Source organism: Tenrec ecaudatus, chromosome 7 (genome assembly GCF_050624435.1).
Source record: "Tenrec ecaudatus isolate mTenEca1 chromosome 7, mTenEca1.hap1, whole genome shotgun sequence".
Taxonomy (NCBI): domain Eukaryota; kingdom Metazoa; phylum Chordata; class Mammalia; order Afrosoricida; family Tenrecidae; genus Tenrec; species Tenrec ecaudatus.
In genome coordinates this window covers 36,545,070-36,557,878 of record NC_134536.1, presented here as the reverse complement: position 1 = coordinate 36,557,878, position 12,809 = coordinate 36,545,070, and the positions used below count along the sequence as shown (strand labels likewise).

General features: G+C 42.8%; 1 protein-coding gene across 1 annotated transcript in view; it reads right to left on the bottom strand.

Annotated features, from left to right (window-relative positions):
- Positions 1 to 12,809, bottom strand: part of SLC18B1 (solute carrier family 18 member B1) — a 36,803-nt gene that overhangs the window by 15,277 nt on the left and 8,717 nt on the right. The window contains exons 3-6 of the mRNA XM_075554528.1: positions 9,422 to 9,517; positions 7,797 to 7,870; positions 6,231 to 6,378; positions 1,889 to 2,045 (exon numbers count right to left, since the gene is read on the bottom strand). Coding sequence (XP_075410643.1) covers positions 1,889 to 2,045; positions 6,231 to 6,378; positions 7,797 to 7,870; positions 9,422 to 9,517 — 475 coding nt within the window. The remainder of the gene's footprint in view (positions 1 to 1,888; positions 2,046 to 6,230; positions 6,379 to 7,796; positions 7,871 to 9,421; positions 9,518 to 12,809) is intronic.

Below are 12,809 nucleotides of genomic sequence, written 5' to 3'. Positions count from 1 at the left end.
AGACACAGTTCTCCATTCTGTGGAGGCTTCCCAATGAGGGCAGCTTCCCAGGAAGGAGCTGGTTGGTCAAGCTGCCTCCGTAGTGGCTCGCTGAAAAATATAGGCTCAACACATGTTTTGCTTTTCACCTTTTTTCTTTTTGAAATTAAGTGAATTGTTTCATTTCTTAAAAGTTAAAATTTTCTTCAATAATCAAGTTTTTAATGTCTAAGAGTTCTTTAATTATTCCTTTGTATTAATAACCTTGCTTTTGTTTTATGAATATGTTATTCTCTGAAATTTTTCACAGGCTAACCACTTGAGGATTTGTTTGTTAAGTTCTTTTTCATCTCCTGGATTTCCCTTTGTTTACCTGATTCTCGCCCCCCCCCCCTTATTGTTTATCTTGTTACTTGTTAGCTATACATTAGGCTGCATAACTAGTTATTTTTAGGTAGCCATTCATATTTAGGACTGAGACCACGCAAAGGCAGTTTTAGAACTCAATGTAGATGGGCAGTAATTGTCAGTAAATGAGAAGCTTTCCTTGGGTTATGTGGACAAATACCAATATCAGTATTCTTTGTTTAAGGCTTGCTTCTCTCTCCCGACTTTCTCCGTAATTACTTTACTAAATATGTGGTCTGCTCTGGAGTGGCAGCTGGGTTTGAACCCTGCACCTTGAAGTTAACAGGGCCAAATTTACCAGACAGCACCACCAGAGCTCCTTGCAAGAGAGGTAAGAAGAGTGATACTGGGGAAGCAGCTGACAGTGTGTGTAGCAAGAAGTCAACTATAATTCTTAAAAAAACAATCAAATGTGAAAAATCATGCAATCATACAATAATTTGAAGGGACTTTGAACTTTGTGGGAAAATGGAATTAAAGATAATGGCATTTTTCCAATGACTGTTTAAAACCTCCTTGTGTACGGGATCAATAAAATTCCCAAAATTATGCTGAAACAATGTGATATAATTTTTAAATTATTTTTTGAATCAAATGTGTTTGGTGTATCTGTTGAAATCACATGTCAACCCAAAATACAATATGAAGCTTCTGAATTAAAATGTTATATGTATTGACAAAAAAAAGTTAAAATTCTCTCTGAATTTCACTCAGGTAGTGAAAACAAGCATTAAAGTATTGACATACATCGCACTTTCGGAGCGAGCGATCCCTGCACAGAAATGCCAATGAACAGGCTCTGCAACACCACTTCTGAAAAGTCACTAGGTTTTTGCAGGATGCGCTCAAACCCTGTCAGGGACCGCATAACATGAAAGCAAGGCTCTGCTCCCCGGCACCGAGACCGGAAGACCTAGAGGTGCTCAGCCACTACTACCAACTACTCTGCGAGGAACGAGAGCTGGTCCTGCCTGGAGGGGGAGAAAGACCTGGAACAAAACTTAGATTCCTAAAGTGGTCCGGGCTTACCGACAGAGCCTGAGGGAACTCCTGAAAGCCTGTTCGTTAGTCAACCGTAGGGTTTGGCCATGAACTCGCCCCAGTGCTGCACACTGTTCAGTCAAGCAATAGAACAGACCTAGGAAGGGAGGCAGCAACAGGAGGCAGGTTCCCACACCTGAGCAATCATCTACCACTGGAGATCAAAGGGCAGCATTCACTCAAGGACAAAGTTCAGAAGTGTTACGAAAAGGCCAAGGAAAGGGACCAGGAAACACGGGGACAGACGGTGCCAGGGATGTTCCCCGGGGGACGGAGATGAATGAAATATGTGTGGATTGTCGAATGTAAAACCTGTGGTCTGCTCTGTACACCTTCACCCTCTTCACTATTAAAAGGTTTTGTTTTTTTTAAATAACTATATAGAAAATTGACCTCCTGCAGATGCACAAAAATCCTTATACTTATTATTCTTAATATAAATAGTTAAGTGTGCTCTTACCATAATTAGGTAAAATATACATGTTGAGTGGAACAAACAGCAGAACTATGCATCCCAGAAAAATAAAAGGCACCTCATAACCAAAAGTTTGATACAAAAAGCCACCTAACGGAGGCCCAAGCACTAGGCCGAGTCCTGAAAAAATCTCAAGACTTCCCTAAAAATGGAGAAAAAAGAAAGAAAAAGAAATTGTGTTAATATAATTATTTGAAAAGTTAACAAATAAATACTAAATGGATCTACCTGAAAGAGAAAAAAAAAAGATTTCTATCCACTTCACAGAAATAGTTGGTTCAAACAAATTAAATAATAAAAAAGATTAATTAGATAATTTAAGATGGACCCAAAACATAAAATACATATTGAAGCCATAAAAGTTCTAAATACGGGAAATGTGGTTTTCTTCTCATTTAAAAACATCATTTTATTGGGGCTTGTATACCTCATGTCACAATCCATACATTCATCCATTGTGTCAAGCACATTTGTATATTTGTTGCCAACATCATTCTCAAAACAGTTGCTTTCTGCTTGAGCCCTTGATATCGGCTTCTCATTTTTCCCCTTTCCTCCCACTACCCCCTCCTCAGGTTTTTTTTTTTCATTTTTATGATGGAAAAGGTTGACATAAGAGAAAAAATTTGATAAAATGGATTACAGAAAACTATCCATGGCAAAATACATCCCTAAGGAAGTTAAAAGACAAATGATTAATAGGAACAAACTCTGGTAAAAGACTAATTTTCCAAATATAGAAGAGACTACTAATCAACGAGGAGGAAACTAACAATTCAATAAGCAAGTGAGCAAGAGGAATTATAAACTGTTAACACATCAAAAGAAATACAATAGTTCTTAGACATATAACAAGAAGCTAACCCTCAATTTTAAAAGAAATAAACATTAAACCCCAAGATCTCAATTTTCACACATGACACTGACATGGTCAATAAACTTAGCAACTCTCAGTGCTACCCAGAATGTGGGAAGAGTTACTTGCCGACATGTGGCCCAGTGGGTGTCTCATAGTGAGCACACAGGACAGCGTAGAACTGCCCATAGGATGGCCCAGGCTGGAGCTAGTGGTTTCAACCTGTTGACCTATCACTTAGCAACCAAGCACTTGGGCCACCAAGCTCCTTCAGAGGAGAGTGACTATCACAGGGCAGTTTTGCAAAATCCCTCAAATTTACAAATGCATAAATCCTCTTCCACCGAATGCTATTTCATGAATTTTACGTATAGAAATCGCCATACAGATGCGACCTCTGCACAAGTCATGCCTTGCAGCACTGTCTGTGACCACCAGGTGCAGACAGCCCTGGTCTACATTGTCTGGGGATGGCCTGGATCAATTAGATTTTCTCCATGGAGTGAATACTAGCAGGCAAGGGGAAACTGAAATTAGGATTGTGTTTCTTGTGGAGATCAGGACAGATCTCTAGGATGAAAGGTACTGAAAAGTGCAGAGTTTTTAAATTTTTGAATAAAGAAAATAAGGTAGGAAGTAGAACTGTGCTGTCTCTCTCTCCAATGTGTACGCCATACATGCATAGCTTGTCTTTGGGAGGGCATTTTTATCTGGTTAATAGGAGGATAAAGGAGCTTTGGTGACAGAGTGGCTTACACGTTGGCCTGCTAACCACAAAGTCAGCAGTTCGAAACCACTAGCTACTCCGCAGGAGAAAGAGGAGGCTTCCCACTCCCATGAAGAGTGACAGTCTCGAACACCCACCGCGGCAGTTCTACCCTGTCCGGTAGCAGCTCTTTGACTCACTGGGAATGAGCCTAGGTTAACAGGACTAAATGGTCACACAGCAGGTGTAGAAGTGCAACTTTCACTCTCCAGCTGATCCCTGACTTAAAACAACATCCCTTTATGACCCTGCCCCAATTCTGTCCTGACATAATTCAAATATGTCTCTCTTTTAGTTTTTAGCTTTCATTTTCACTGTCTTTTATGATCAATATCTTTATAAAATCTGATCTTTGAACATTAGCTGTGCGTGCATATCTGTGACTGATAATATTAGCAAATGACACAGCACAGAATTTATATGCGGAACATATTCCTAATGAAAAGATAAAAGAGAAGGAAATAAAAAAGCATGCACAGCTTTTTTGTCGGTGCACTTTGTGATAGCTCAAACACGTTGTAAGTTGGGGATCAGTTGTATCCCCATATATAACTTCTGAGCTTTGGACCATAGACAGTTATTTCAGTGTTGTTGTTAAGTAAATGTGAGATAAGCAAAGGGGTACCGTGAGGGGACTGCAACATTACAACCACTTCAGAAAGAAGTCTGCTTTCAATCTAGCTGGTTTTGAGGAGTCTAAGCAGACTCATGTTTGCAACCTTATCCCTTCAGACCTCCTGGAACACACTAGAGTAGCGCTTTGCTGTGGACACTTTGTAGCACATAGGGTGTGGGAAACAGAAGCGGGAAGAGAGTGGATGGGGACAAACTCTCACCATTCACAGGTTGAGGAGTCTAGCTCCCATGGAGGAAACCTTCACGTCCGTGGGTGGGAGATGCATCCCACTCACATTCTCCTAAGTAAAAGTTTGCTCCATGATGCCCCCCATCCATAGTAATGCCAAACCTAAGGTGCTATTTGCAAACACATAGTCACTGACTAGACATTTGGAGGTCAGCTGCTTACAGGCTAACTTCATAAAGGTTATTAGCCATCTCAGGAATCCAGACTCTACCATCTGTCCCACCCTCAGTAGGGCCCACTCCCTTCTGATAAGGATAATGGATTGTTCCCCTGAAGGAGAGCCCAAAGATATCTAAGGTCAAGTCAATTCAGACGCCCAAGTTTGTGCTGCCACCTGAACTCTGAAGCCCTCCCACCTTGTTATGTATATGTATTCCTGTCACATGTGTGCCCCAAGCTTGCCCCTTCTGTTACACGTGCCTATTTGACACCCCTTCCTCTTATGCATATGGTTACTTGTAATTAGGGGGGGCTTTCATACCCCCTGAGTATGTATAAGTCTTAGTTGGAAATATATTCTGTCTCTCTGTGTGGACTTGGCTCCTGGAGGTCCCAGAGGTGAGCACTTACATACTTTATCTTGTCTGATGTCTCTTTAATTCACCCCTCAATTACACAACCACCCCTTTGACCTTGTGGGGGCTGGTACCCCACAACAGGGGATGTCCGCATGTACTAACAATAAAGCTGTCTTGCTCAACTACCCTATCAGGAGTGTTGGTCTTTGGGGGCGATCTTGCAGAGAAACTTGGTATGCCAACCCTGGTCCCCCTGGCTGATTAGAAAACCCAGAGGACTGTGGCCAACATCCTAGGACGCTGTTGGGCAGCATCTCCGAGTACACGCCGCAGAGTCACACTCCTGAAGAGGTCGACAGGCGTTGCTCGGTCGAAAGCAGTTTGTGATCAAATTGAGATGTGGAGCGTTATTTAACGCACCTTTACTACAGGATGCCTCGGGGCCTTCAACACTAATGTGAACTGCAAAAGTGTCCCGCCGCCGCAAAACCCTGTTTATGGGACATGCTCAGGGGTGAGGGAACCCGGTATCTCCATGAGGCTTCTACTACATGCCTCGTGGTCACAGAGCCTAAAAGAAACCCATCCCGTGATGCAGAGATGCTTAGTGAACAGTGAGAAGTCAGTCGTGTACTGAGAGAGAAGACTTTCAAACTGGGTACGTGAGAGGGGCTCCTTGGTTGATTCGATCATAAGGTCAGTGATGAAGGACCCCATAGGAAAGATCTGCAGGAAAGCTCAGGGTCAGAGAGGCCAGAGCTGTTGTGTCACTAAGATCGGACCTCTGTGCCTCTAGGCATATATGAGAATGTACATCAACCACCAGGTTCTGGATTTTCATGGCAATAGAAGAGGATGCTCCTCAGACTGAGAGTCCGGAGACACTACAGAGGCCTTGATGCCTCAGGTCTTGTGTATGGTCTGCTGGAGTGGAGGCAGGGTTTGGCTGTAATTCAGAGTTCTGTGCTAGAGAGAATTCTTCCAAAGGACATGACTGCTTTAGGCTTCTCAGCCACAATCTAGGCTACAGAAATACAGCAAAATAGGAATGAATGGTTCAAAAATATTCTGGCAAGAAGGGCTGTTCGGTTTGGACCACATGTGCCTATGAAAGTCCTGATTCAGAAACTCTTAGCTCAGGAAGCACATGCAAAGGAGGCTGTGCATATTGAAAGGCTTGCTGCTCCAAGTAGAAACCGGGGCAAAAGGGAAATGATGGAAGCAGAGAGCGCAGAGGACAGAGTAGGCATGGAAGAACGGGATCCAGCTTTCCTCTGGAAAGTTAGACACTGCAGCCTGGAATACAACCCAAGGACACATACCATTACGGTAGCCACGTTGTTGGGAAAGGCCTTCGCAAGAATAGACGACGACGCGGTTATGGCTGCCGAGAAGCTAATGGCATCCACCATTCTCACCAGAAAGCACATAGCAATAAATGTCGGTCCGTCGGGAACTTGGTCCAACACACTGAAAAGATGGAGGACACTTTTCAAGTATCCAGTTAGATATGACATTTCTTCCATATTTTATTTTTCATAACTTCATCCACTGAAAGTGGCAGTACATAAAAACTCATAGTTACTAGGCTAAGTCTGCTTGTGAGTTTTTTTTTTAAGAATTGCTTTGTCATGTTTTCCGTAGACAAAAATATACACTGAAAAAAAATTAAGTAGTATTGACACAGTTCACTTGCCCTTGTCTGCTGGCATAATTGGGCCTGGAGACGATCACACGGAACAGACCTTGGATCACTAGCTTTAATGGTGAAGTGCTGACTACGTAGCAAAAGGCTGATCAGCAGAGAAGCCTCAGAAGTTAGGCGTGACTATCTGCTTCTGAAGGACATCGCCTCGAAGGCTCTAAGGAGCAGTTCTGCTCTGCCCGTCTGGTCTCCAGGAGGTGCAGGGCCCTGATGGCAACTAACAACTACACAGGCCTTGTAGGATCACAGGGATAAGAATCTGCCTAGAACGAAGAACCCAGAATGGTCCCAGGTTGCTTGGTGAAACACAAAGCTTCAGAAAAAGAATGAATGCAAAACATAGAAGACTCCCTAAAAAAGCAATCATAATTAAAAAGACAATACGGATCTAGATTGTGTTTGATATGAAGGATTTTCTGGGCTGAAATCATCTTAACTTCATTATAATCTTTGATTCCTCCCCCTCCCCCAAAGACTTGTTCCAGGTCTTCCGTGTAATTTGCCACTCGAATGACGTGGTGGCGAATTTAAGGGACTCTGTGTTTCAGATCTTCTTCCAGAGCTGTTTGTCTGCTGACACTTCCTTTTCCTCTTCCGGAGCTACTCACTGGGGACTCATCCCACCCATACTTTCAGAGTGAGCACATGACCCTGGCCTGCTGACCGAGCACCCTCTCCATCTGGACACAGCGCTAGAGCCAAGATGTGGCCATCAGCTCAGAGCAGGCCTGTGCAAGCCCGGCAGGGGCGATGAGGAGAGTGGCCTTCATTCGTCGGGAGCTGTTGGGACCATCCTGCCAGCACCAGGGGGAGATTTGCCCAAGAACAAAGCAGACAGAGAAGAATGCAAAACCATGACACTGGAAAAAATATATTTGATGACCTCATTTCAACTGCTGAATCCTGATGTTCTTCAGGTCAGGAACTCACATTCTGGCGTAGACCAATCTGAGTTAGGTTTATGTCTGTCACAATCACCAGGGTCCTAATAAGTAAATTTAGTACCCAGCATTACAGGGGCCCCTCCCAGAAGACCCTTTCAGTGATGTCCTCTCCCATTCTCTGTCACCAGACTCCCTTTGCTACTCGTCTTGATTAACCCATTGAAAGAAGCCATTCGCATTTAAACTGGAGACCTTCTGACATATATTCAAACTCACCAACACATTAGAAAATTACTTACCCAAAGAGGATTGTAACTCCTCCGGAGACAAATGTTCCTGCCACAAACATAAATTTTGCTCCAATACGTACGAGCTATAAAGAAAGCCAAAGAAAAGCAGTCAGTAGTGGTGGCTGACACACATCTATAGTAACATAAATCCACTGTGTCAGGAACGAGAAGACATTAGCATGACGTGCAAAGTTAGGCGAGTATTACAATAGGCCAATTAGATACTTATGAAAAACTCTGCATATCATTAATTATCCACCTAAAACCATCTCTGATCAGAGCTGTGAATACACATGGTTGTACAACCAGCTAGCACAGATCATGCTTTTCAATGAAATTCACGCATCTTTATGAAATGATCGCACGTTTTTTACAAACATGGAAGGATTCAAAATCAGTCATCCAACAGTAGCACAGTACCTCAGCCGTAATGCTGGTTTCTACACAAACCGCAGCCTTCTCTAACATGGGATCCGAAAAACTAGATAGTACCTAGCTGCACTACCGAAAGAATGGTAGAAGGGGAGAGAAATGTTGATAGAACAAAACCCCAATGGCTTTAGAAAAAAAATTTTTGAAGCCAGATAATTGGACTGAGAAGAGACTAAAGCAACCCCTGAGGCTATCACCCTAGGATTATCTTTAAACTTGGAACTGAAAATATTTCTATAGTCACCATTCAGGTAATAATATATTAGTTTATAAAGGAAACAATATGACTCAAAATAATGTACTCCCTTAAATAACGCATTATTTTAAATGGCTTCAAAGTGGGTGCAATATATACACTTCAGTCTTGACAATCCTCAGACCAGAAGAACTAGATGGTGCGTTTCCCACCCCACCCCCACCTCCCCCCCCCCCCCCCCCCCGCCTCCACTACCAACTTCTCAGAAGGCCCTGGATAGAGTGGGAGAAAAATGTGGGACAGAGCTCAAAATCATAGAAGAGACCAGGCTTCCTGGTCAGATGGGGATAGGTGACTATGGCCCTTAGTCACCCTTCAAGTCTGCAACTGAACACACCCCTATGGCAGAATAATCGACCATTTAAAACCAAAAGGACAGTATTTACCCAGCAACAAATATCAGATAGTTATGAAAGGAGGAGTGATGGAAACGGACTATGGGGAGAAGGCAGAATAATTTTGAGGGGATTGCTACGGATGGGCTGAAATAAAATATGTACGAACTGCTGAACATAAGACTGATGAGCTGCTCTGTCATCCTCCACCTAATTTACAATAAAAATTTCAAAGAGGAACTCCATTATCTTTTCATTGACTTTTTGATGCTCCCTTATATGAGACCAAATGACCAACATTTACCCAAATGTAAAGATGAGATGGGAAGGTAGAGAAAGGAAACTAGGATAGAAAGAGAACCAGTGCAAATGAGAATGCTGACACCGTGCAAAATTTACAACCAAGGACATGGAACACGTATACAAATTGGTGAAAGCAACTTAGTTTCATCTAATATCCAAGCACATGTTTTTAAATTATAGATGCACATATTGTATATACACACCATGATAGCTGTTCTTATAACTGTGAAAATTGTAGACCAATAAATTGGAATAATTCACACACAATTTTTAAACATCAAAATGTGTACACAATTCTTAATACTTACGTATTTTCCAAATACCAGAGATGCCAGCAAGTCGCACAAAGCATAACATCCAAAGATCATACCAATAACTGTATTGCTAGTGCCCTTCTTTTCGGCCTTGAAATAAATGGGAAAGAAAACAAAGTTGGAAAGACAAATGAGTATTGATATGGAAAAAGAAGGAACCATTGGATCAGAGAATCTCTTATAACCTTTGTGCAATATATTCCAGACAATCACCTTAAAACAAATGTCTTAGGGAAGGAAAAGAAACCCTAGAGAAATCTGGTTTCTCCCATGAAAAGAATTTGCCCACCAAGCTTATAAGGAAGCGTTGGCTGTGGCCGTAAGTTCTAAATAGAGAACAATCACTAAAACTCTTGGATGAGACTAGGGGGGTTCAGCTTCACCCTTGAGACAGAAGATACACCTGATCCTGCGATCACATTGAAGGAGGGGCAGACATCACTGTCATTGTGACAGGCCAGGTGCTCGAGAAGTGGAGATCCCGTAAGCTGGACCACGGCCACATCTGAAGCCCACTTAAACTGGTCCTCCGTGTCTGCCACAAGTGCCAACAACTCTTGGCAGAGCAAATGTCCTGGGCTGCAAATAGAGAGGTTGACAGTTCAAGCCCACCCAGCGATGCCTTGCAAGAAGAGCCTGGCAATCTGCATCCCAAAGCTTGATGACTGAGAGCACCGGTGAAGCAGATCTACCTGGAGACGCATGCGGTCACCATGAGTCAGGGTTGACAGGATGGTGATTGATTTTCACTGGAACCTGTCAATTTGGAGAAGACAATGTTTTCTTTCCTGACATGCAAAACACAGATTCTAAAATGTCCCCTTGACTTTTATTATTATTATTAAATCATTTTATTGAGGGTTCTTACAGCTCTTACAGCTCTCATACATACAACCATTGTGTCAAGCACACTTGTACATATGTTGCCATCATGGTTTTCTTTTTTTTTTCTTTTGTGTAAAGCACATTTATACATTCGTTACCCTCATCATTTTTTTTCAGGTAATATTTCAGAAGGAAGTTATTTTTTTTAGTAAAAATAGCACTGTCATCAGTTACAACAACAAAAACATTTTTCATAACCCCAATTTATATGTGACAATATGCTTAAAAGACTATATACTAACTTGCTTTTAATTACTAAATGCCTATGTCAGAGCTAGCATTGTTCTCAATTACAGTGACGCTACAAATCATGTGCCCACACTGCAAGAACACACTGTTGTTTTTATTGATGTTGATGAATCTTCTTATGTTCTAACTGCAGTATCAAGACCAGTAGTATTCTTATTTCTCCTTTCACAGCCTCGTTCCATCACAACCAAGCTCTGGCAAGTCTCTTTTCCAGAGATGGGTGGTGATAAGAGTGGGAGATTTGAATCACATTCATGTGGCTTCAGTTTCCTCATCTCTAAGTGGAGTCAGTAATACTACCTGTTCATCAGATATGATGGAGAATATGCTAAGTAAATTCCCAAAGAACCACTATAAGGTTTTTTTTGTAAAGAAACTGTTTTATTGACATAAAACCCACACATTATGCAATCCAATATTTCAATCATATTTAAAACATTTGTGCAATCATCGCTACAGTCAATTTGAGAACATTTTCTTATTTGTTTTTTTTAAATCATTTTATTGGGGCTCATACAACTCTTATCACAATCCATACAAACATCAATTGAGTAAAGCACCCTTATACATTCGTTGCCCTCATCATTTTCAAAATTCGCCTTCCGCTTGGGTTCCTGGAATCAGCTCCTTTTCCTTTTTACCCTCCCCTCCCCCCTTCTCCCTCCCGCATGAACCCTTAATAATTTATAAATTATTATTTTATCTTATCTTACACTGCCCGGCATCTCCCTTCACCCACTGTCCTGTTTCCCATCCCCCAGAGAGGAGGTTATATGTAGATCCCCGAGATTGGTTCCCTCTTTCTACCCCCACTTCCCTCCAGGTATCGCCACTCTCACCATTGGTCCTGTGGGGTTCATCTGTCCTAGATTCCCTGTGTTTCCAGATCCCATCTGTACTGCTGTGCATCCTCTGGTCTAACCAGGTTTGCAAGGTAGAATTGGGATCATGATAGTTGAGGGGGAGGAAGCGTTTAAGAACTAGAGGAAGGTTGTGAGTTTCATTATTGCTACACTGAACCCTGATTGACTCATCTCCCCACTACCCCTCTGCAAGGGATGTCCAGCTGTCTACAGATGAGCATTGGGTCCCCATCATGCACTCCCCTCATTCACGATATGATTCCCCACCCCCGCCCCGCCTTTGTTGCTTGAAACCTGGTACCCTCAGCCCTTCATGATTCACACATGTTGGTGTGCTGCTTCCATGTGGGCTTTGTTGCTTCTGGGCTAGATGGCCGCTTGTTTACTTTCAAGTCTTTAAGTCCCCAGACCCTATATCTCTCAATAGCCAGACACCATCAGCCTTCTTCACCACACTTACTTATGCACACATTCGTCTTCAGCGTTTATGTGGGGAAGGTGCCCCCATCATTATCAAAACATTTGCTCTCCACGTAAGCCTCTGGCATCAGTTCCTCATTTTCTCCCTCCCTCCCCGCATAAACCCTTGATAATTTATAAATTATTTTGTCATATCTTACGCTGTCTGACATCTCCCTTCACCCACTTTTCTGTTGTCCATCCCCCAGGGAAGGGGTTATATGTAGGATCCCTGTAATCAGTTCCCCCTCTCTACCCCACCCTTCAGTCACCCTCCCGGTATCACCACTCTTACCACTGGTCCTGAAGGGATCATCCGCCCTGGATTCCCTGTGTTTCCAGTTCCCATCTTTACCAGTGTACATCCTCTGGTCTAGCCATACTTGCAGGGTAGAACTGGGATCGTGATAGTGGGTGGGGAAGAAGCATTTAGGAACTAGAGGAAAGCTGTATGTTTCATCGTTGCCACATCGCACCCTGACTGGCTCGTCTCCTCCTTGTGATCCTTCCATAAGGGGATATCAAGTTGCCTACAGACGGGCTTTGGGTTCCCACTCCACACTCCCCCTCATTCACAATGATTTTTTTGTTCTTTGATGCCTGATACCTGATCCCTTTGACACCTTGTGATCACACAGACTGGTGTGCTTCTCTCATGTGGGCTTGGTTGCTTCTGAGCTAGATGGCTTCTTTTTTACCCTCAAGCCTTTAAGACCCCAGACAATATATCTTTTGATAGCCGGCAGTATCACCTTTCTTCACCACATTTGCTGGTGCACCCATTTGTCTTCAGCCTATCAAGGAGGTGAGCACACAATGATATGATTTTTTGTTCTTTGATGCCTGATAACTGATCCCTTCAACACCTCGTGATCACACAGGCTGGTGGGCTTTGTTGCTTCTGAGCTAGATGATCTCTTGTTTAC